Raw genomic sequence first — 26258 nt, forward strand, 5'->3', positions numbered from 1 at the left:
CTACACACCAGTTTTACAACCGCCAACTTTGTCAGGGAATGTCAAGGGTTGGTTTCGATAACCGGGAAGCATCAAAGGGACTGTGGTGTGGCCGTGTCACGAGAAGGTTATGGGAGCGGATACACGCTGTTCGCATTCGACCTAACACCCGACATGGAAGATGGTGATCACTACAACCTGGTAAAAAACGGGAATCTAAAAGCTGAAATACGTTTCTCAGAGCCGCTGAGGACGAATGTGAACATGGTCGTATTCTCGGTATTCGACAGCATCATTCAGATCAACCACGCCAGACAGATTTTCTTTGACTATCTTTAAAACATTTGTGAAATGGACACTGTGCAGATACGTGACTTCTTAAACAGGCATAAATACGCTAGGACATACTTTTTAGGGGTTTTCCCTAGCGATGGGTTACCAACCGAAATAGGGTCAGAAAGACCGAGCGCCCTAGTCTTTAACACAGACCCTCATGACAAGGGTGGGACACATTGGGCCGCCTTGTTTATAGCTAGGGACAAGGTTACAGTGTTTGACAGAACAGCAGAGTTCCCTGAACACAGTATCTATACACAGCCAATATTCAAGTTTGTGAAAAAAGCTGCAGCTGTGGTGGAGTATAACAAGCTGAGGGTGCAGGATTCCATGGCCATCACATGCGGGGAACACTGTATTTATTTTATCAGTAAAATGTCAGAGGATGTTTCGTTTAGAAATTTCTTAAATCTATATTCAAGGGATCTTGTTAACAATGACAGTATAGTTGTGAAATATTTAAAAGAAAACACAAGGGCGTCGGTCAGACCTGTGAAAACCGAATATGCAGCTTGTCAAAACTGTAAGGGTTTATAACAGTTGTGTGCTTAATGTTGAACATGTAAAATAAAGACATTATATATATATATTTTTTTTAAATCATGTATTCAGACTCCGTATTTCAATATACATGCACCTTAAATGTTTTAAAAGACGACTGAGACGGATTGAAAAGTTATAACATGTGTTTATTACAAACAGGTTGGTAGGTGGGTTGTTAGTTTAACAAACTTTATTGAAGAAACCTATGAAGAAAAAACCCAGACACGTTTATATACATAATAAACACAATTATTCAAAAAGTCTGTAGAAACATCAAGGCGTAATCCACGTGAGGGGTTTGGGCACTGTCTTTTGCGAGGTGGCACCGCAGGTGCAGGGGTCGACCATTTAGGGGATAGCCTCCGAACGTCAGAACTTGTAGGCGATGGTACTAGGGGGTCCTTCAAATTTTCTAGCAGTCGCCGGTGTTCATTATTCCCAACGAGCGTGGAGGGTATATTGAGTTCAGCAGTGGCTTGCAGAAACTGATCCCAACCACGCGGCGCATTTTGAGGCGTTAGGATTTTGGGGTGCGTGAGCCCTTTGACTAGATCGTACATGTGCGACCCTGCAACCGGTTGTCCCTTGTAGAGAAATTTGCCTCGCTCATTCCACGAGGTTAGGTCTTTAGAAGCTGCGGGCTTATTCATTACCATCTGCGCAGCCCCTCTGTGCCTCTGGCTTATATTTTTTAAGAGATCGCCAACAAAGGTATCTGAGGATGTTGCAAGATCGGGAGGCGGCTGCAGGGGCTGCGGGGCGTTGGCTGGAGCTGTTGGTTGTTCAGAGTCTGGGGTATATAGAGTCAGCTTGTTTTTCTCGGTATTCCACTGGGTGTAGTAATTTAAGAATTTTTTGAGAGTGACGGTGTAAAGGTTAGCCTTGTCGTAGGGATTTAGATCGGTCCTGCTCAAAATTTCTTGAATTTCAGTATCCAGACGTAGAGTCTCATTTCTACGGATATCCCAGGCGTTGTCCGAGGAAGACCCCATATGCTCCATTTGCTGCCTAGGAACCAGATACATTTTTGTGGCATGCTCCATCACAGGCCCGAGAGGAGGCTTGTAATTATAGGTATAGCTATGCCCAGCAAGTTACCTATAAAACCCCCAGACTGTTTCACCAGTTTCTTCTTGGTGATGAGCGAGGCCCTTTTATTACTGAGCTTCCTGATAAGACCCCTCTTTTTCTTCAACACCTGTAACTGACGCTTTGATATAGGGATGTTGCCTTTTAGGGTGTTTAGGGCTATTTCTGAAATGACAGACACTAAATCGTCAGAAGCGGCGCCCAGGATGGCCTTTCTGTATTGGCGGCTGGCTGTAGCAAGCATTTTCAGGAGAGCTAAATTGCGGCGTAGGCGGGCAGACATGGTCAACACTGTGTGTTATAAGGGTGGGTCTGTAAATGGCTCTAAAAGGCATCAGCACTGCTTTTTATAGCTCCGGGTCTTGGGCATTGGGGTGTAAACTACCGGTAGGTCGGGGGGGAAAATAACAGCCCTCAGTCTATAGTCTTTTAGAGTTTCATTTTTTAAGTCTACCAACAGGTACCCGTGGGGTTTTGATGTAGCGTCGTTAAAGGCCTCCATGCAGAAGTGTGTGTTGCTGGGGTACATCTGTTTAGCTATGACGGATATTTGTTGTTTGTCACGGGGGTTTTAAATAAAACAAGGTATGAAGCGTTGAGAGCTATAGACCGACTGTTCTTACCCATGTAAAACAAGTTCTGCACAATGTAGCAGATGCTTAGATTGCGATGATGTGAATATTGAGTAAAAGCTGTCTCTAACTCCGGATGATCACCACCTTCACGCATAAGTTCATCGACAATTATCATATTCACAAGGGTCGGGGGCAGTAGCTCATCATCGTTGAGGTTATCCGGTATACCCTCTATAAATTTGATAGGGTGGAACCTCCGAGCCAAGTCTGTATAAAGAGGCTGCCAGCATGAATAAAGCCACACCATGTTATTAGGGGTTTGGGATAAAAAAGAGCCGGCATTTTCTAGGAGCTTTTTTATAAAGTAGCTTTTACCGCAGTTTGAGGGCCCTGCTAGCACGCAGGAGAACGGATGTTGCAACCTGGTGTCCATGATATGGAGGCTGTCTCTCTAATGGGCCTAATAACCATAAGGCAGTGTTTTATAGTCAGCAGTCAGGACTCTTTTATCAAAAACAACTCGCAATGTTTTATGTAGGGGCTGGGTAGTAATTTCCCACTTCTTTTTGGATCTGACTATGCAGGGCTGGTTCACGACTATGGTTTTAGCATTCTCAGAATCGGCTGCGGTAGCGTATTCATGCACCAGATTCTTCTGATTTTTAGGGTGTTGCTGAAATTTAATGTTATCCCTTTGACCTTCATACACACTTTGTTCTTGTTTGTACGGCAACTGTATGTCTTAGGTCCTGAGGACGTATATTCTAATATATACTCATCCTTATCTAGCTCACTGGTCAGATTACCCAGATAATCCCCTAGAGGAGGGTCTTCATCCCCAAGTTTGCTCAGAAAAATCACAGAGTCTGTATCATGATACAAGCAGCGATCCTGGAGCTTATCCATAACCCCGTAAAGCTCTAGACGTGCGTGGGCTGTCATGAAGCAGGCAATGAAAATGTTTATATTGTTACTCGTTGTGGGGTACTCTTGGGTGTATTTCCAACACAAAGCAGCGGTATCGTCATCGATAAACTCACAGCTGGACACTTCGTAGCATGGAGCAAACAGGTACTTGAACAGTTCATCAGGATCTGTTATTAAGGTAGTATTTGACAGATTCGTGCGCTGTGCAAATTTTCCCCATAAGGAGTTGAGACAGAGTTTGGCTAACTGATGGCGTGCAGGGTTGACCTCTATCAGATGGGGGCGTAAACGGATACCCTCATGAGCGTACTAGTCAGCGATGTATTTCTGTTTTGCATCCTGACTAGTACACCATTCTGGATACCCTGAGGCCTCCTGTTTGTCTCTGAGAAACAAATTAATGTAGGGTGCAAAGAGTTGTGTTGTAGTGTTCTTAAAATGCCACACTTTGTGTACTCTACCGAGCCTGTACCCTTTCTCTAAGGCAGCCTGTACCTAGATGCTACACCAAGTCCCTGTGAGCATCCTTTGTTCTTCGGTGTGGCTGCAAACGTCAACCTCTTTAAACAACGCACATGTTCGACAGAGGGGGAACAGCAGCTTACCATCGACTCTGCATGGTAACACTGGAAAGTAAAGCTGCTTAGGAGGATAGATTTCGCATTCGACCAGCCCAAAGTATTCGGTTAGGGGCTTAAAATCTCTATAGATGATTGTGGAGTGCCCCATGGGGTACAACTTCATTTTGTTCACAAAAGGGTACAGACTGGTGAAAACATAGTAGTATATTTTCTCACCCTCACCAGCGGCCTTGTACAGCTGTATGGCATTTGTACGACCCCCAAATAAGGCATCGCGGGGCTCCAGAGGTTTGGGTAAATCACGAGTCTTAAGAAAAGAGCAGAGGTCAGTGTCGGTTTTTAACATGTCAAGCCACTCGTGCTCCCAAAGAACTCTCATAGCAAAGCCCCGCTTTTCAACATACCGGGCCTTTGTCAGAGTACGTCTGTATAAGTGTTCAAATGTGGCACCCAGCATTTTGTTATACTCGTGGGGTTTGTAACACTTGGGGCAGCCGTGGTAAAAACAGCCGTTGAATTCAAAGGCCGTCGGCACTCCCTTAATTACAGAGTACCCGTCCAGGTGATAGGGGCCCAGGCGGTATTCACCACCCTGTAAGGCATGCTGAATTTGTATGTCTTCCTTCTCAGAGACGTGCATGAGCCATTGGATAGATGGGGTTGAATAACGTTTCTGTTTACCGTTATAGAGGTCTGGCTGTACTAGAGCGATAGTTTCTGGCCTCAGAAACATGTGCTTGTAGATGAACATACACATGTTGGCCAGAGTGACGCTTTGAAACGGGTCTATGTATTCGGCCGCTTCTAGCATTTTAGGGGTTTTGGATTTCACGGCCAGACCCTTTTTGGTTAGGGTCTTGGATTTCAAGGCCTTGACTTTCTTAGTCATTGTCTTAGGTTTCAAGACCTTGACTTTTTTAGTCATAGACACCACAGCATCTCTGAAGAGGTTACAAGCTTGCCGCAGGATCATTACATCAGCCTGACAATAAGCTTTCAGCTCTGTTTGAAACTGAAACTCCTTTTCACGGTTTTCAGAGTACCATTGTAGAAAGCTCTCTTTCTCATCAGGCATCATGTATTCAACCCCGTAGCTATCAGGAGGCGGCATGGGCCCCACATAATTCTGGTTAGCCCAGGTGTTAAAAAAGTGTGGGAAATAACCTTTACACCCTGGGAAACCAAAGGCCTTTGGCAGCTTGCTCAATTTCATGGGTAGGAAATTGAGGGTGTCTATGAACCGTATTTGTAAAGGGCATACCGTCATCAGCATCAGTTTAGAACCCTGGGTTATGAGTTCAACTTGGATCTTTTCACGAATCATGTTTTGCAGAATAAAGAAGGAGCCGTAGGCTTTCGAATTGTGGGCGAGCATGGTATACCCTTGGAATTTGGTTTGAATGAAAGTGCTGAGGAAATCACCAACACACGTTCGCCCTTCAAACTCACAGTTAGCGTCGGAAGTTAGGTGGTGTGCGTAAATATAGTTAGGCTGGTGTACCCCGTCTCTTGTGTGCACTCTATATCAAACACTATATAGTCTTAGGTCTTGGTCTGGGGGAGCCCTTTAACCATAGAACACTGATGGTTGGTGCCGGCCGTGAAAGACACATGGCACCGGGGGCATATCATGCCTTTGCACTTATGATCCGTTGCCACATACCAACCACATTCGCGGCAATCCGTTTTAGGGATGCAGTTAAAAGATTTCTTGTGCATGCTCAAGCAGTCTTGCGAGCGACAAAACATCCTACACGTGCCACACCTCACCTTCAGGGTGGTGTCTTCTATGCACCCGTCCCTCTGACACATCTTACAATGCATTTCACACTGGTGATATGTTCTATTGTTGTATATATGATCACAATGGGCGCACACATACTTGACCCCCAGAAAACCTTTAAGGTTCAAGATTCCGTAAAAATGATTTTCGTTGTGAAGGACATATACGGTCTTGTTTCTCACACGTTCCCCGGTTGTAAAGTACTGCCAGGAACCGTTGTGATAAAGAACTTTCACCGTCACTGCGAAATAGTTCTCAAAAAGACCTATGTCACCAAAGCCGACCATGCGGTCAGGAGGTATTTCAAGAACCTCATGGGCTTCAGCCGCTCTAGACAGGATGACAGCGCCAGGGGTCTTGCGATCCATCAACAGCCCCACGATGCTGGCCGCCAGACATGTATTGGCTGCGTCGCTGTTAAAGTCGAGCAACCAACGTTGTTTCTTACCAATTATCTGACTGTATAGTATGCTCTTTAATGGTCTGGAAACACCCCCCTCACGCCCCCGTACAATGAGGGCTATAACTCTAAAAGTACCGTAGGCGACTAGTTCAGCCTTACTCTGTAACAGCCTGGAGAGGTTTTCTAAAAATCGCACAGCGTCAAACACATCTCGGGCCTTCCACCTGGTGAACAAAGGCCTGTCAAAACCCTGCCCCTGGAAGCGGAGTTGGAAAAAGTCATTAGGACCCACATCACGTAACAACCTTTCTATGAGCTCCTGCACAGCCTGATGTATAGCTAGAACCCTATGATCGGATGATGTTATATGGTGTAGGGAAACAAATCTAAACTCCTCATAGTGTTCTAAGACGTTAAACCTCTCTACATTGCGCCTGTAACTTCTAACACTCTCTAAAAACAAGGGCTCTGAACCCTCATCATCAGGAGTGTGACTTACGCCGTTGTTCTCTGGTGTGTCATTTTGTGGGTTCAGGTCGTGACCTGTCTCGGGGGTCCTTGTAAACCTCCGGGTAGCGCATATTCTAGCCTTCTTCAGCTTACGTATTAAAAGCCTACGCTGCTTTGCACTATTAACCCACTTTTTGTTTTTTTTACGGGCCCAGGCTTTTCTAGGATCCAGGCCCCAGCCTATCTGAACAGGTTGGTTTGTGGTGGTGTACGTCTTTTTCAGGGAGGTCTCCGCTACAGATCCACCCCGAGGTTCTTCTGAATGTTCAGAGGGTTGAAGTTTTAATGCTCCACCCCCTACAAATGGCCACCCCTCGGTATGTTAGTTCCTGCCCCTATGTATTGGAGGGTGTGTGGTGCTGAGTTAAGTATTTCAGGCTGTGTTTCAGGCGTTGGTCTTGAAACTATGGTACCTTGTTTGAAGGGTTCTAGGGAAACAGGGGTGTCTTGTTTGAGGGGGTCTAGGTAAACAGTTGGCTGCTGCTTCAACAATTGTATGAAACGTAAGGACTTTGTCAGTAACCTCTGCACCTTACAGTTATATTTTGATTTCGGGGGCCTCTTATGAGCACCACAGACCACGGGACTCTTTAGGGGTTGGCGCTGCCATAGTCACGCCCTTATACCACATATGTCTGCCACAGCCGCCTGACACGTCTGGATGATCACTTTTTTACACATATCAACCCTTTGCACGACCTTCTGTTGGGCCGCCCTCTTGAATATGTTACTGGTAATCCCCAGCCCCAATTTTAAGTTAGCGGCCTTCGCCTGGCGTTTTAGTTTTCTAACTGACATCTGCATCTCTTTTACATGCACCCCCAAGACCGCATGTGTGTTTATAGAATCGTCTTGCGTCTGATTAGTGGGGGCCACCTTGCACGGCCTTATAAATTGCTGTAACACCGCATGCCCCTCTTTACTGCTAACCGCCTTAGCCCCTTTCTGTAAAGCCTGTGCCTGTAGTGTTTTAGAAATAGGGACCCATTGCGAACGCCCTGGTGTGTCCATGAGCGGATAAGTACCCCAGGGGTGTGCAATAAGCGGCAATGACCACTGGTCCAAGGCGGTATTGTTATCCCCACATATTGCTATGGGCAGTGTGGGGCTTACGCTAGACGCGGGGCTGGTAGGGTCGTATGCTCCCGGTAGGGTAATAGGGGACACAGGGTATGAGGATTGTGTGGGGCTGTCGTCGTAGTAATCAGGGGGCCTAGCGGAAATGTCTGTGTTATGGTGTGGTGCATGGTTCCCAGGGCTCTGTAAACCCCCGTTGTTTGAAGCCTCCTTGTGCCCCGCTTCTGTGGTTCTACCTACGCTGTCTACCAGGCCCACCAACACATTGAGAACGTCGCTGCTCCCGATATATGGACCTCCTAAGTGTTGAGTATTATCACATCTTGAGACCCTAGGCTGGTCCTGAATGCTTTGGGGTCTGAGCCGGGGTGTGCACCTCTACACGAACCGTTAGTTTATTTGAAACTGCCGGGGGTTTCAGGACACTGACTGGATCCTGCGGTGTAATAGGGTTGTTCAGGGGCGGCGCTATCTGTAGCTTCGGGACACCCGGCTTCAGATTAAGATATTTTCTTGAGAGGCGTGCTGTTTTAGGGGGCTGTGGCGGCGGTACAACTACCACCTCCTTGGAGATCAGGGGTGTATAGACATCATTCAGGGGTTTAGCAACCCTTTTTACGGATAGGTCTAAGGGTTTTGATTGTGGCTCAGGACTCCGCGGGTTCTTCTCATGGCTTGAGGGCCTTGCCTGGACCTCTGGGGGCACCTGCTCCTTCTTCTTGAGGTTTAAGGGCTTGGTTTGGGGCTCTGTGAATACATTGGTGGCCTTCTCACGTTTTAAAGGGTAGGGGCGGTTCTCTGAGTCCCAATGTTTCTTCTTAAGGGGTGCCATGCTTGAGACACCTTTCCCTTTTGATACCCTGAGAGGGCTCAGACCAGCTGTACCGTTTTTACACAGATCCTGCCCTATGTTATCTGGATTTGTAAACATGCCTACAGTGCTGACCCCACCCCTGGGCATAAGAGATTTTTCTATAGGATTGTTCATCGTGTTGAAAGGGGTGTCGTATGTAGAGAGTTTCTCCTGGCGTACACGCCTACTCATGCCTTTTGCGGCGGATCTTTTGTTCTGGCCGGTTGCTGTTATGTCCCTTAATGGCTGGGCCGACCTCTCTTCGGCATGTTTCTGAGACGCTTCTAGAATATAAAGAGAAAAATATATATATTAGAGAAAACATAAAGCACCATGTACAATCACCACCATCCTAATTTTCTACACAGCCATCTTTTTATACAGGCGTTGCTACAAGCCGCTGGACCCTCTGGCTGAGAGTCTGTAACACCGCTAGTACTTCTCACACCCTTTTGTAAAAAACACACCTGCTAGAGGTCTTTTTGCAGCCCCTTTCTTTGGCGCAGGTCCCCCTTTACACGTTAAAGCTTTCCTCTTCAAAGGTCTTTCTTTTGAAAGTTGCGCAGTCTCTTGTACCTCGGCGCCGTCCGTGCATAACACTGGGGCCCCTGTAAAGAAAAAATAATACCCGGCCTTAGACATCTTTCTGCAGAGGTACCCGTTTTTTTTTTATTTACATGTAGGAACGGTAGTGTTTTGCACATTGCTCATAGCTCCTTGAGCATCGAAGTACACCATAAGATCTTCAAGAACTTGTAGGTCGGGATCATAAGCTGTAAAATCATACATACATGAGAACCCCATTAGAAAAAACAGAACTTCTGAGAGATTTGTGTACAAAACTACGTAGAACTACACAACTCTAAATATATATATATACCTGTCTGCTGGTCTGTCAATTCTCCAGCGTTGATAGTTCTTTCAGGGGTGTCCAGCGCCTGGGGTACATAGATAACGTCTGTTTTTGCAGGGTCTTGCATCTGGATTAAGTAAAAAACAACTGTTTTAAAATACGCCTTCTCTTAAACAATGTATTACAATTTCAAACAACTCATGTAGGCATTTAAAAAGGCTGTTAGGAGGGTGCCACAACCCACATTTAAAAAAAAATAAAAAAAAATGACAAAAAACTATAAAAAAGCGCTTCATGTGGTGCTCTAAAACATATATTCAAAAAATGGCTGCCTGTGCAGCGCAGAAGCCTGTACTTTAATAGCGCTGGCATTGGGGCATGTAACGTACCGTTTGTTTTAGGGTTTTGAGTGTGCCATTTAATGCAATTTTTTACCTCTACGTGTACTGGGCATGCTTTTGCAACCTGCACACGTCACTTTTTCCTTTTGTAAGGTAGCGTTTGCTACCTTCTGTATTTTGTTTGCTCTTGATACTTGCACAATTGGCACTATTGCCTCATGTAACGCAACTTTTGTTTTAGTGTTTTGAGTGTGCCATTTTATTGTATTATTATTTTCTACTTCGACGTGTACTTTGTATGCTTTTGTAACCTGCACACGTCACTTTTTCCTGTTGTAACGTATCGTTTGCTACCTTTTGTATTTTGTTTGCTCTTGGAACATGCTCATTTGTAACTTTTCTCCTCATGTATCATTACAGTTCCTATTGTGTAGCGCTCTGACACCTTCGGGTAACTAACTAACTAACACACACTAACACGCACACACTAACACGCACACACTAACACGCACACACTAACACACACACACTAACACACACACACTAACACACACACACACACACACACACACACACACACTTCAGTGACTCGCTGGTGACATCACTGAAGGGGCGGGTCTTGCACATCAGACCCTGAGGAGAAGCGGGAAGCAGCCATGCCGACGATCTGGAGCCAGCCCCTGAACCCCCGAGCAGCGCCACCAGCAAGCGGGCTCGGGGATATATATATATTTTTTTAAAGCGTGGCAACCGGGGCAATGAGCCACGCGGACCCATGGATCCAGCACCAAGGCCCCCGAGCAGCGCCACCAGCAAGTGGGCTCGGGGGTATTTAAAAAATCGCTGAGCGCCACGGACCCTGGAGCCAGCCACAAGGCCCCCGAGCAGCGCCACCAGCAAGCGGGCTCGGGGGTATTTTTTACATTTAAAAAAGCGCGGCAATCGGCCGCAGAGCCTCCGAACAGCTCCTGCAGCAAGCAGGCTCTGGGGCTTTACAATTTAAAAAAGGACAGCGAGCCCCATACCATCACAGACTCCTGAACACCCATGGACTTTTAGCAGCTTTATTTTTTTTAACCTGAAGGCTATGACTTCTGAGGCAGTTCACCGGCAGGATAAACAGGTTGGTGAGTACCAAATTGTATTATTTATTTTGAATTTGTAAACATTGTATTTTATTTAAAGGACCTCTGGTAACCTTGCAATACAAGCGCCTCATAACCTCTAACATTCTTGACCTTAAATGTACAGCTGCATGGTAAAATGTTTCTATAAAATAAATGTATAATCTTAAGACTACGCCCCCTGCGCCACAACCAAGCCCTCCTTTATACACTTTAAATACAGCTACATTGTATTTTACGCCTTTTAAAAACTTCAATGCCAACATTATTCACATTAACCAGCAGATCATAATGCCTTAAAGCTTAATTAAAACACCAAGGGTACAATACTACAAATGCACTGAGCACCATTTAAAATGCATCTATGCGCACTTAAATGCTGTGTCCCTAATACTTTAAATAACCCATAAACATACAACCTGGCGTCATCCCTTATTTACCTCCATTACAGTTTAGCAGGCGGCGTCAATCTGGGATAAGTGGCTCAGGTCCATTCTTGCTTTAAGTTCCTGGGGTGGCTCTCTGCAGCAGAACAATCCAGGCAAGGTGCTCCCCAAGGGTTTTTGAATGGTTGCTTGGGCAGGAATCCTTAAGGTACAGCAATACAATCCAGGACGGTCGCTCCCCCGGGGATTTTGAATGGGTGTTTGGGGCAGGAATCCTTAAGGGGCCTTTTTATATTTGTCCCGGCATGCTAATTTGAAGACCCCACAAGGTGGTCTTTGGGGTGGGAACCTTTTCTATCCTTGTACAGTATAAACAATACTACACTTTTATTATTTTGACATCTGGTACAGTCGGGTTAGACACTGGTGCTTGGGTGGCCATCGCATAACTCTCTACACCTTCTTGACACTTTTATAAGGGCCCTCAGGTGTTAAAGCTGTTTGGCCCTTCCCCGGGGGCAGAGGGCTCCATGGATCAGGATCTATCTCCATTCCCAAGCCCCAACACCTGTCATTTTTAAGGCCAGAGTTTTTCCTGCCAGACCTGTCACTTTTGGGACTAGCCCTATATGTCACCCCTTTTTAAGACCAGGCCTGTCACTTTTGGGACTAGCCCTACATATCACACCTTTTTAAGACCGGGCCTGTCACTTTTTGCTGCCAGGAATGTCACTTTTGCGGCCCAGAGCTTTGGGATGTGTGAATTACATCCTGCCAGTTGCCACCCTGTTTTAGGATGTCGGGGGACCGGGGCTGGGTTTTTCACTCATCCTCCCCCCAGATCAGGCCTGTTACCCTTTACCACTTTCACACCTACATGCCGGAGCCTTCACAGGCCATGGGCTGGGGCCTCAGGACTGCTCCACAGCTGTTCAACCACCACCTGTCTGCAACCCCCAGTTTTTAAACATGCCCAGACATTTTCCTCCTACAGGCACGCACTTTTCTGCGCACTTTTAAACATATACACACAGACCTCTGTTTTTGCAACCAGACCTGTCACTTTTGGGACTAGCCCTACATGTCACCCCCTTTTAAAACCAGAGTTATTGCGGCCAGTAGTTTGCGGCCAGACCGGTCACTTTTGGGACTAGCAGTTTGTACCAGACCTGTCATTTTTGCGACTAGCAGTTTGCGGCCAGACCTGTCACTTTTGGGACCAGGATTTTGCGCTTGATGAGTGGTATCCCTACCTACTACTCATGACATACGATCTGATGTTCCACTCCTACAAAGAGCATTACACAAGGCTTTTTAAAACTAAATGTGGCCTTAGTGATATGAATTAACGCAACTTGATCAAGAGTGTGTTTATGTGAGTTTGTACATACATGTGTGTGTAACAAGAGTGGATTTTGTGACTTTGGATTTAATCATACTCTCCCTCCCAGACAAGACCTCTAACACAAGGAACAAGTTCACCGCCTCCATGACCAAAGCTGCTAACTGAATAAAACCAAACTGTCTCAAGCTTAACTCAGAAAAGACAGAAGTAGTGATCTACGGCAAGAACACCTAGCCATGAAACTCCCACTGGTGACTGGACAAACTCTGTCCCACACCCAGCACCAATGCCAGGCACCTCGGATCATCACTGAAAGCAAACTGGTTAAGTCCTGTTTTCACACTCAGAAGATGTTGAGAAAAATCTTCAAATGACTCCCAAGCAACATGAGAAAAAAAGTAATTTACGCCTTTGAGACCAACCAGACACTCTCCGCTGATATCATCGGACAACTCATCAGAAGACAACAAAGCATCCTGAACTCGGCAGCCAGACTCGTACTCAACCTCCCAGGCAGAAATCACATCACACCACGCCAATCACCTCAGGGAGCTCCACTGGCTCCCAATACACAAACACACTCAGTTCAAACGTCTTTACTCAAATGTTCCAGGCACTAGACAGCCTAAACCTCATCAACTTGAACAATTGCATCTCCTTCCACTCCGCAGGACTCCTACTTGCACACATCCACAGAAACCGCTCCGGAGAACAGGCCTTCTCGTACATCCCTCCTAAAGCGTGGAAGACCTCCCACTTCACATCAGAGCCTCATTCTTTCTTCTTGACTCTCAAAAGAAGCTGAGGACCTGGCTATTCAAATAACCACCCGGTCCTTTGCAAGACTAGGCACACACATCAGCTCCACATCAGGAAACCCCGGTGGGTGAGTGATAGTGCGCTACACAAATACATATACCATAATGTAACAGTCTGTGTTTGAAGAAGAGTGGTACATATGTCTGCTTATGTGTGTGACAGTGAAAGACAGCAAGAACGCATATTTGTATACACTTGTGTGTGCGTGCGCTTCTGTGTGAGGAACAGCGAATGCTTGTGTGAGAGAAAATGCACGTTTGTTTTTGTACAAGCATGTGCGCTTGTATTCTTGTGATTGTGTGAGGAAGAGTAATTGCCTAAGTGCATGAGAAATGAGAGAGACTGAATGAATACGTGGATATTCTTGTCAGCTAATGCCCCATCCATCCACCCACCCACCCACCACACCACACCACACCACACCACAATACAGCGGCGTAGAAGCAGGCGGTAGAGCATTTGTCATTGGAGTAAAGCAGATCATTATACATTTCACTTATGCACTTTAAACTCCCTTCAAATCCAGCACTCGCGCTTTCCATTAAAGTCAACTGATGCCCATATATAGTACAATACCACACCAAAGAGGTATTGCAACACTTTTCATTGGTTGATACAACCGTGGTTCATGGTGATAGGTCTATCACAGAAACGTCCATAGTAATCCACACACATGCACCCAGAATACACATGCACATTCAGATGCACCCAAACATACTTCTTCACACATACACTTACACGGTGAGACTTACACGGGTGCAAACTCACACCCAGGCACATTCAAACACACATACCCACATACAAAGAAATACAAACAGACGCACTAAAACATGCACACATGCGAAGAAAGCAAATGGTGGGTTAGGTGTTAGTGATGCAATGGGGCAGGCCCTGGGAAATGCAAATGCATGGGTCTTTAATCCTCTCTTTGCAGAGCAGTGTCGGATGCCAAGGGTGTTTTTGCTTCACTCCAGCGATGCGTTTCTGTCCGGTTCACTATGTAAGAAACTGTCCGCTGGGCACCTCGGGGTCAATGTGGTTTTCAAGCAGTTTTCCTCTCCCATGTCAGCCTGTAAGGGGCACTGTTACAGTAAAATGCCTCAGGTACCAGCAGAGACACAAGGCTGGACGCTTGTACATGGGTATGCCTCCTAGAAATAGGATTTGGTGGGTAGAAATATGCTATGGTGACATAGTACATTGCACAGTTCCTCCTGTTCCTATTCAGTTCGGTGGCCAGTAGGCTTGGCCTAAATATGCTGCCACATGCACTCACAGACATATAAAAATGCTTTTTTGCGTGTTAGCACATTAAAGATTAAAGTCAGACCTACTGGCTTTACCAATGCTTGTTTTCTGGACAAGGGGGTGAAGGGGGTGGACTCCACAGGTATGCATTGGACGGGGTGAGCGCGGTGGGAGCACTCCCTCCGTAATATTAAAGAAGAAATAATTGCCTCTTTCGACATTGTTTCCTTGCGTAGGTGTGACAGACCCTTGTGATGGTCCTACGCCCGCTGTGGGCGGCCTCTGAAGGCTTTCTGCCGGCTGCCCGGGGTCCACGCAGGAGACCTGCTAAGAGGGCAGCCGCCCTTAGTGCCACAAGAAGGCACAGGAGGAAGCCTCCTAGTGTTTGGGACCCTCAGGGGTCCAGTATGCAGCATCACTTCTGGGTAGAGGGGGCGGGGGTGAGGTATATATACCTTTCCCTGCCCACTGGGCGCCCTCTTTGCCCACTACCCCTGACGTCATTTTGGTCGTGTCCCCTGAGCTGCTGCATCTCCAGCGCGGTGAGTGCATACATACCCCCCTCCCTCTCCCCCCGCCCGGTCTCCCAAGTCCCGGGTAGCACCTTGGGCTGAACGGCCCGGCAGTGGCCCGCGGGAGGGGGGGTCTGGGCAGCTCTCGGCGTCACGGGTGGTGGAGTTAGAGGCTCGCCCCCTCCGGTGTGGAAGGAGGTGAGGCAGGGCCCCTAGCCAGCAGCGTTGCCGGGAGGCCCCTGCCCACGCGGTATAGGTGCCCATGGCTAGACTGGGTCTGTCTCCTGGGGGACCGCGCAGCCCCCCACCTCCCAGGGCTCGTGGTTCCAAGAGCGGTGGGGGCCAAGGCCTGGCCTGTACCGTTCAATGCAGGGCTGGCGCTACGGAGTTCATGTACTAACCCCGCGTTTCAGGGGGCAGCCCTAATCAGTACCAGGCGCGCAGGAGTCAAATGGGCCTGGGGTTTGGCCCCTGCTGGGTCTCGACAGGCCAACCGGGTCTATCACCGCAGTGTTGATCACCGCATAGGTGAGTAGTCTGGTGAGTGATCTCAGTGGGCGGGAGCTTCGGTGGCCGAGCGAGCTTGGTCTCCGACTCTTTTTCAAAGAAGCCAGGAGTCTAATTCTGTGTTGCGAAGGGGTAGAAGTCGAGCAATGTTTACCAGGCTGGTGCATGAGCCTCGGCAGCCCAACGGCTAGTCTGCAGACTTTGGTGCTGGAAACCAGGGTTCGAGCCTCGAGGTCGCGTCCACATCCTGTGATCCTGGGCAAATCACTTAACCCCCATGCCTGATTGTGTAATGTAAATACGGTGCTCATGTAAAGCGCTCTAATACCTTCGGGTCGAGTTCGCGCTATATAAAAGATGCAAAAAAAAAAAAAAAAAAATGAGAGGGGTGCCACAGCAGATGCAAAACTATCTGTCAAGATGTGTCCCTTATGGCACGGACGGAATAGCAAATCTACTTGGGAGGCGTTGGGAACGAAACAAGTATGCTGTACACACATTGACCCAGGCGTGGTGAGTTGATGATGGCACTTTTAGTTAGTTCGTTTTTAGAAATTATATCTTGTTTTGATTTCTCCTTTGGTCCCAATGGCATGTTCAGAAGTAGACATTCACAAGTATGCCTCATAGGGCACAAGGATAAAGGATAATACGGAAACAGGCGAGATGAGCATCATGACCAGCTGAAAGACACAGAGATGCAATCATTCGGACATTGCTATGCGACCTAGCGCACAGTGGACATTTGGTATAGCTGTTTCTCCTGATATGTAGAACCAACATCAGATTCCATATGCCGCATGTATGTGGTGAAAATGTAAATCCTTATCATGTAATGTGAAGTGAAATGTCCCCTAATACATATATAAATGTAGTTCACGCTGACTCTGGAAAAAGTATGAAAAACGCAATAGAAATTTAAAAAAAAAAAAAAAAAAAGAGAAACCCAAGAGGCAAGGGGGATAACTGAGGAAGACTCAGCCCTCACATGAAGATAGATGAGAGCTTCGCAATGGGTCAGTTTAAATGAATATATTTTGTTGACATCATAATGCAAACTAAATCGCCTCTCGCTCATCAAACATTTTGACAAATTGAGAAATCGAGATCACACAATTTGCAAAGGTGGGGAAGCTGGGATTTAAATAAATCTCTCTAGGTTACAAAGTATGTAACAATAAGCTACATCCTTTCCCACAAACCTAGAACTTTCGCCGGTCAATGTCCGTCTAAAACACATGGCAAATTCAACATGGGAATTTTTCAATACTTCTCCAAAATATCTCCGCATTTCAAAAGCAAATATTTAACCGAATTGTTTCTATTTTATATCTGGTTACTAAAGTCGTCATTACAAGCAGCCTGTAATTGATGTGAAATTTATTGCACCTAATATAATCCAACTCCTCAGAGTCAGAAAATGTCGGATACCAACTGTTGGACCTGGCCCTTTTTGCAGGGTCATCCCTAAACTTTTTGCCTTCCTCCTATATTTTTTCTGACCTGTTGTTGGCTGTTTTATGACTCTGGGCACCTTACCACTGCTGATCAGTGCGAAGGTGCATATGCTCTCCCTATGGTAAAATGTATACATTGATTGGTGTCCATGTTTGGCTCATTTGGTTTACTATCAGCCCCTAGTAAAGTGCACCAGGAGTGCCAGGGCTTGTAAATACAAATGCTGCTGGTGGGCTTGCAGCACTGGTTGTGCCACCCACAGAAGCGGCCTAGTAAAATGTGTCTAGGGTCTGCCACTGCAGAACCTGCACGCGGTCTGGTACTGTTGCGCTGATTGCGCAAGTGCACCTACTTGCCAGTCCCCAAACCTTCACTTAACTACATATTAGTCACCCCTCTGGTAGGCCCAAGGGCAGGGTGCATTGTAGGTATAAGGTAGGACATGCCCTGATGTGTGTGGCATGTCCTAATAGTGAATTACAGCCATTTTCGTTTTTCACTATTGAAGGCTACCTGCTCTCCATAGGCCAGAATGGGCTGCTGGAATTACTACACGCTGTAATCCCAGTGGACTCAGAGAGCATGGTAGAAAGTCAAGTTTAGTATGCCTGAACTCAGAATAATAAAATACTTCTTTTAGTAAAGTTTATTTTAATATCCTGTGTTTGTAAATACTACTTTTAGAAAGTTAGTATTTACTGACCTGGCCATTTCAGTCCGCCTCTGCTGTGTGTGTGTGTTCTGCCTAGTAACAGTAAAGGAGCAGGGCTGGGGAATTCCAGGAGACAGGCTGGCTGCCAGGTGGTGGGTAGAGAGATTACACCAGGATGGGTGGGAGGAGTACACCTTTGACTCTGAATAGACCAGTGCTCTGCCACCACAATGCCGGCTCCGCCCCCTGTGGAGCGGCTGATGTCTCTGCCCTGCTGCTGAAAGGAAAGAGCAGAGTCACCACAACAAAGTGCTCCAAAACTGGACTGAGCCAGGCCCAGGCCCCCTGGCGACAATGAACAAAAGAATTGTGCTATAAAAGAAGGAGCCCTGCTCCTAAGAAATCAGATCCTGTTTGCGCCAAGAAGAAACTCTGCCCGAAGAGAAGGACCTGGGAAAGCTGCATGGAGGACTACTGTCTCTGACCTGTGAGACTGGCCTGTAGTGGGTGCCTTGCTGCAAGAAGGAGAGGAGGAAAAGATTTTTGAATCAACTTGTGCTTTGAACAATCTCCAAGGGCTTGCTGGTGAACTTGCCCCCTGAACTGCGCCCCAGGAACAGTGGGCGCTACCTTTCCTTAAGAAGAAGAGAAGCTGCTGGAGGTGACCCTGTAACGCTGACCCCCAGAGAACCTGTGTGCTCCTCTCTCTCTCCGAGCACCGCGACGTCTGCCACCGGGGCTACCGTAAGCACCGCAAAGGCCTGCCTGCCTGGCCCAAGCACAGCAAGCAACTGCCCCCCCCGAGCCGTAGCTCGCGACTCAAGGAAGAGACCCTGGACGTCCAAGTGCCGAGCCTCTGCGACCCTGCGCCGCTGAGATCACTGTAAGGACCCCAAGCACCTGTTCGTCACCTGGACGAAGCCGACAGCGCTGCGACGTGCTAGAAATCACCCCCGAGCCGCCCCTCCTTCTGCCGACCTCGTTGTGCGCCGGGGACTGTCCTCGAGTGCCCCACGAAGCACCGCCGCCCTCTGACTGCAAGGGACGACAACGCGTCGTGGGACACCTCTTTGTGGACTCCTGAGGCCGCAGTGAACATTCTTCTCGAAGAACCAAGGTACTGTGATCTGTGCGCCTTGGTACGACCCGTACTTGCCTTTGTACGAGCCTTACCTGCTCTGCCGTCCGTGTGCGGCGCGTCCCTGCCTCTGTACGTTCCGTACAGCATCCAAACCATTGCCGGCGCTCACGCGGGAAGCGTGAGGATTGGCAAGAGGTGTCCCGAACGTGTACAACGCGTACCTACGAGGGTACGGTCCGTACGGTTCACGTCTGGCAGACGCGTACTCACACGAGAAGCGTGAGAAACGGCACGACGCGCCCAGACAGCAGTACGAAGCGTACCTGAGGCGCTACGAAGCGCACAACACCCCAAAGAAGCCTATTTTGAATAGAACTGTGCCAATTTTTAGATCTGTGGACTGCCTAAAAGTCTTGAGAGTAACTGGAACCTTATTTGAAGTGATAGACTGTATTTTGGATATCCTGCCTGAAGAAAACTTTTATATAAAGAACTTTATTTTGATATAAATACAGCCTTGTGTCTTTGTGTGGTGGGGTGGTGATTATTGTGTGAGATATCTTGAACGCTTAACCTAATGCCCTCTGGAAATCTAGCCTGACTGCTCGCGCCACGTTACCTAGAGGGTGAGCAGGGGTTATTTTTAAAGAGGTAATCCTACGCCCTGACTTAGAGGAAAGGGTCCCTGCTTGTCGCAAGTGCATACCTGCGCCAACCAGAGACCCCGGATTCTAACACCAACCAATTATTTTTGTTTTGGGGAGTACCGTAGATTTCGAGGCTTACCATACCATGCTACACATGTTCCAGTAAATAGCAGGCATTCCTCTTACTATAAATATCGGTAGGCTTTACCGTATGACACTTCTATAATAAAAACTCATAATGGTGTTTTTCAAGGCTGTCCCTGTGCACACCTACCTTCCCTCTGCCCCATATGCCACCCCTCAGTGGTTCACAGCTCGTCTCCAGGGGGCGCTCTGGGGCATGTTCTGTGGCCCTGTTAGTGATGAGAAGCTTAAATGACCTGCAGTCAGCACAGAGATTCTCTGTGGCAACAGAAGCTGCACACCGAAGGGAGGAGAAATGGAAAATGTAGGGAGCAGGGGTTAAGAAAGGGGGCATTTCATGACTTAGCACTGTACGCGTCCCTTAGGAAAGGAGAGCAGGCCTTCAGGTACTGCCCAAAGGTGTTAAGGCTTTCAAGATCAGACTTGGCACCTTCCCCAACAAGAAATAATATTTGGAGTGCAAACCAAAATATGAATAGTAATTTCCAAGTGTTCTCTCTATGCCTAAAGGCTTCTGGTTACTTTGTTCCAGACACCAGCACCGTTACACACATCCCCGGTATATGTATACTGAAGGATCAAAATGGTAAACACATTTCAAATTCCGCGGTTGGCAACTGGAGGCTACTTGTGGTCCTAGGCCCAGTGTCTGTTGTCTACCAATCCTGAAAACATCTGTTTTTGAAATGGCCACTTCATGGAGTACAGATATGCTCCCCTAAAGTGAGTGCCAGACAGAATCTGGTGTCCTTGTTTTGGACTGTGGCCCTAGCCCCGAGATTCTCATGGTGTGGACCTCTACATGTGGCCCTCTGGCCAATAGCAGCTCTGAGATGCTGCTTACCAGACTGATCATGGACAATGAGAGAGATGTCAAACGAACTGGTAAACATAAATGTACTCGTTAATGGATTAAAAAAGAAAACAAATCACAGGTGTCCAGCACCACTTATCTTTAAGAGCACATTCATGTTTAAACACCTTGTGCAACAAACATGTAGAAATATCAAACTGTCCTCAAAATTCAAAACTGTATATCTTTAACATACAGAAAGTTTTGCCTTAATTCAGCAGATTATATCACTGCATTGAGTGACGCTTATTATAAGTAACAATTTTCATATATGAATTAATAAAGTCAGTCATTATGTGCATCCCCTATGAGGTCTAAGTAGTTATCACATACAGAACAATATTATAGTGTATTAAATCAAACACAAGAGAAGTTTTTGTATAGCGCACATCTTGAAGAAAGGCATTTCAAGGTGTTTCACATCTCAAAGAAGAAAAGGGTGGCATGGTGAAATAAAAAAATATCCTAGAGACACACAATTTGGTCAAGCGGGGAAGCTGGGATTGGTCACTAGATGGTATCTCTTTCTCACTCTCGTTTTACATCAAATTTAATGTGTTGTTTTGAAGTCTTGTCCGACGAGGTTAAAGCATCGGAGGCATACAGTGAAGAACCGGGGTTTAACCCAGAGGTGTCAGGGGCACGCCTAAAATCTTCGAGTTCACCTGTCTTGGTATACAGAGACACGGAATACTTCTGGATGGCATCAGAGACCAAGTTTATTAGCTGCAGCTAGTAACAGTGATCCTAGAAATACATCACGGTGTAAATTCTCAGGAGACTGCTCATTTTACTAAGGCGAGACGTCTCCTTTTATACCCAATATTCACATTATAAATGTACACCCACTGCACAAAATTCTAGCCAATAAGGTACATTTTCAAACAAAGTGTCACATAACAAAAACTCAATTTACAGTATCCCAACCCAAAAGTTAATTATTAGGAATGTCCCAAATTCAATCTCCACAAGCCGGACAAACCTATAATTGAAAGCAAAACCCATGTAATGAAGAAAAATAAAAAAAGAAACGGTAACAGATGCTGAACAAGATAAGGCATGTGCAAGGAAACTAAAAGTTAACGATGTCCTGAACATTGATTGGCAATCTCAGACAAAGATCGATCAGGGAAATTGGCTTTGCGGGGTCAGTTTCAGGTGCAGAGGTCAGTTTCTTACAGTTCATTTCAGAGTCAAAAAGAAACCTAGTTAATGTATACATGAACTAAGAAGGCCAGGCCACTTTATTCGCCAGGCTACCGTCACAGGCCTACGTGAGGGCAACACAAAATGGTGGAACAGAACAAAATGGTGTCAGACTCGAGAATTACAGAACCTCAGACCCTCCTTTTGCCATTACGTAGGCAATAACCTAAGACTCATGTTAATCTGAATCTAGGTCTATGTCGATATTCATTAGGTCATCAAGGTGTTGCTGTAGCATCATCTTATTATTCTCTACTTCTCTCGGGACAGGTCTCCGAACACACATAGTAGCACAAAGACTACAAATGGCGGGACCACACTGGATGCAAAGACAACAAGAGAAAAGGATGGTTAAAACCATACCAAGGAATGTCAAAATCTTCCATCCCCATTTGGACAGCAGTCCCCAAAACCATCCCGTCAGTGACCAGTCTCCTTCGTCTACATAGATAGACTCAGAGATTTTATACAACCTAGAGATGGCTTGGTACACTGTAGGGGCATTATCTGGTATGTAAACACAGCAACTGGATCCAATCAATTTACATACTCCTCCTCGATCTGCAAGTATGATGTCTAATACCATACGGTTCTGCAAAGTCATAAGGCGGTCCGCTTGAAGCTCAGCTGTAACATTACTAAGAGCACCTGCTGTCTCATTAATAGGAGCTTCAACAACGCGGACAAGGTGTCGAATATGCCTACTATTGATCATAGGACCCCAAAAGGGCAAGAAGCCCTTGAAGAAATCTCCTACTTCGTGTGCTGCGGTATCTTCCTTTTTGAAGACACCTCTACCATATCTCGTTCTATGATAGTCTGAAGCAGTAGTGTATGTAGGGGGAAGTAGAAACGCCACATAACACGTTCCTGAAAAATCAGGTGGCAACCATGTGTAGGCTCTGTCATGACAAACAAAATATGTGCCTTTAGCTGGCACAAACGGTGGAGAAGTCCGAGATGAATAGACATAGGTTTGAGCACACACACTCTTACCAAGCTGAGCTTTCGGATTATGACCATTACCTTGAAAACAAAAGTGGCCTCGGTGGGGTACAATCCAAATAAGGGGGAGACCTTTTTCGTCTCTCCTTCTCTGTCAAACTGGTACTATATCCAGTCACGTTCCAACCAACATAAGCCTGCACCTCATCCTTAGGGATAGCATTATATGCATCAATATCTCGGATCATAGCTACTATTCCCCTTATTAAGGCACTATTGCTCGAGTTATCTTTAAGGGAACGTAAGGGGCGTACCTCATTTGCATAGATAAACATGGTCTGAAAAGCTCACACAGACCCATTAAAAGAAAAAGGCAAAACCAAATCTGGCATCCCTTTATCTGTCGTATGAGGCATAAGACCACAAACCCAACAATTAGTGGTATTTACTACTAACTGATGCTGATGCAATAACTGTATAAACGAGTTGTTGACAAATTCTGATCTCCTTGTCTGTTCATGTTTAGGCAACGTATAAAACTGGTGCAAAGAAACAGTAGTGAAAGAAAGCATAGGTTGGGAGGTGGGTGCAGATGTCTGTTGTGTAGCATAGACAGTCCAACCCACACAAGCTAATGTGATACTTAAAAACATCAAAAAGCACAATATTATAAAACATTTGCTATGTATCAATGTACAAAATCTTGTCTTAAGATCTATTCTTTCAACATCTCTTTCAGTTACAACAGACTCCATCCTCTAACGTGCTGCTCGCGGCAATTTTCCTTCTTCACTCAAGTGTGCGTCCAGGCGTCCTAGACGTCCCTAGAACCGAAGACCTTTCGTCAATACGCGGGCCACCCCTTAAGTTCTTATACTGCGACCCTGCAGCTGAACCCGGATGGTGGTTCGAAAAATAAAAATAAAAATAGTCTCTTGTCTGAAATAGTGTAATTCACAAAAAAATTCAAATTTTATTTGTCCTTTTTAGACCTTAAGTTGTAGCGTTCTTTACCAGGCACAGTTTGATCCTGAAAGAGTGTCTCTGGGTGCGTAGTATCAAGTCTCAAACACGGCGGCACAGCTTCTTGCAAGACTTTATCATCTGCACGTTCTGACTGAGTCCATTCCAGATGTGCATCGCTAAAAGGTACTAATCTCGGAACCCTTTCACTCTCGGAATCGGCAACACCTTCCCGGACCCACTTATCGTACGGTAAGGGCAAAGGTATCTTCTTACAATGGGTACCATGTACCCAGTTTTTCTTGCCGAACACCTTAATAGCAGTTCGAGTTGATAACAGGACTTGGTATGGACCGGTCCATCTTGGTTCCAAGTTCTTTGACCTCTGGAAATTCTTGGTTAGAACCCAGTCGCCAGGTTGAATCGTGTGGCCTGCGTCTACAGAAACTGAAGGCAAAGTGTCATGGACCTGTTGGTGAAGAACACGCAATTTTGCACTCAAATCATGTAAGTAGTCAACCAACATAGGGTACTCGATATCACTGTACTTCTTAGGCCTCGGCACACCCCAGACATTCGCCGGGCGTCCAAAAACAATCCTGTATGGGCTAAGTCCCACGCGAGAATGTACTGTCGTTCTCGTGGACAAAAGTGCCAATGGTAAGGCATCGGGCCATGTAAGACCAGAGCTCGCTTGCACCTTGGCCAACTTCAGCTTCAGAGTGCCATTATAGCACTCAACCAGGCCTGCTGACTGGGGGTGATTCGCAGCGTGGAACTTTTGCCTGATACCCAGACCTGCACACACTTTCTGCATAATCTGACCCACGAATTCACTTCCATTATCACTCCATACCATCCTCGGCAAGCCATATCTGGGAAAGAATTCTTTGAGAAAAACCTTGGCTGTAGACAAGGCAGTATTATCCTTTAGGGGGTAGGCCTCTATCCATCTGGAAAAGGCACAAACAACCACAAGGACATACTTCAAGTTATTGCATCTTTCCATATGAATATAGTCTATCTGCAGCACCTCGAACGGATACGTTGGAGGAGCAAAATGACCTGCTGGAGTTGGGGTTCCCTTTCCAGGATTATGCATCAAGCAAATCATGCAGTGTTTAACCAAATTCTCAGCACACTTAGGAATTCCACCATTCTGCCATACCGGAGCCAACAACTTACATATCCCTTTTGAACTAATGTGAGCCAACCCATGAGCCATAGTAACCACTGGAAGCACATATGCATCCGGCAACAACCATCGCTGGTGCTCTGACAACTCAACCCAACAGCCTGTTGAATCCAACATTCCCGTACTCTCTCTCCACATACTCAATTCTTTCTCAGTAGCTTCTGCCTGAATCATCTTAACACTTTCTGTTGTATCTTCACACATTCCTCCTTCCACAACCCATCTGGCAGGACCTGCAACATACATCCGACTCGTCACATCTTTCGCCGTTTCTCTCGCTACTTCATCTGCATACGCATTCCCTTGACCCACATCATCCGTAACCTTCTTATGCGCACTACACTTCACTATCGCAATTTGGGTCGGCAAAGTAAGTGATTCAAGAAGTTCACTCACTAATTGTCCATGCTGAATTTTCATACCATGGGAAGTGAGAAATCCTCTCTCTTTCCACAAGCGACCAAAACTGTGAGCCACGCCAAATGCGTATTGGCTATCAGTATAAACATTCACTCTCTTTCCTTTTGACAACACACACGCTCTAGTCAATGCTATCAACTCCGCTGCTTGTGCTGAATTCTGTACAATACGTGCCGTTTCAACAATCGTGTGCAAAGTTGTGACAGCATATGCTGCAGTCGTCTCTCCATTCGGAAGCTTAAAGCACGAACCATCTAACCATAGGGTACCATCAGGATTCGAAAGAGGAGTATCTTTCAGATCAACTCTACCCTTCGTTTCCTCCTCTGTCCGGAGAAAACAGTCATGCTGTTCCTGAGCATCTGTGTCTACAAAAATCGGCAACAATGTAGCTGGATTCAATGTGTTGCACCACTTGATGTGCACATGGCTAGCCAAAAGCGTCAACTCATAAGCTGACAAACGCGCGCTGGTAAGATGTTGAGTCTTCGTTCTATTCAATAGGGTATCCACTGCATGTGGGACCACCACAATCAATGTATTATCCAATACCAAACCAGCAGACTGACGGATAGAAACAGCCGCTGCCGCTGTAGCTCTTAGACAACCAGGCAACAACCTAGCTACCGGATCTAAAGTAGCTGAAAAATACGCACATGGGCGCTGCTTGTCTCCAAATTGTTGCGTCAACACTGACAACGCACAACCTTCTCTCTAGTGTACATAAAGTGTAAAAGGTTTACTGTAGTCGGGGGTACCCAACACTGGAGCAGAACACAATGCATCACGCAATTCGGAAAAACTCTTCTGACATTCGTCAGACCAAGGAAGAGGGTGTGGTGTGTCCTTAAGAGTAAGTGCCAACAAAGGTTTCGCTAGCAAAGAAAAATTCGGAATCCACTG

The 26258-nt window shown here is 46.4% G+C and overlaps 1 protein-coding gene across 1 annotated transcript in view; it reads right to left on the minus strand.

Moving 5' to 3' along the window:
* Nucleotides 1-991: 991 nt before the first annotated feature.
* LOC146870804 (uncharacterized) overlaps nt 992-26258 on the minus strand; it is a 460338-nt gene continuing 435071 nt past the window's right edge. Inside the window, exons 2-4 of the mRNA XM_085644517.1 lie at nt 9537-9636; nt 9124-9264; nt 992-8940 (exon numbers count right to left, since the gene is read on the minus strand). Of these exons, the coding sequence (XP_085500643.1) occupies nt 8135-8940; nt 9124-9264; nt 9537-9636 (1047 nt within the window). The 3' untranslated portion in view covers nt 992-8134. The remainder of the gene's footprint in view (nt 8941-9123; nt 9265-9536; nt 9637-26258) is intronic.

This window comes from Triturus cristatus, chromosome 1_1, assembly GCF_964204655.1.
Source record: "Triturus cristatus chromosome 1_1, aTriCri1.1, whole genome shotgun sequence".
Taxonomy (NCBI): domain Eukaryota; kingdom Metazoa; phylum Chordata; class Amphibia; order Caudata; family Salamandridae; genus Triturus; species Triturus cristatus.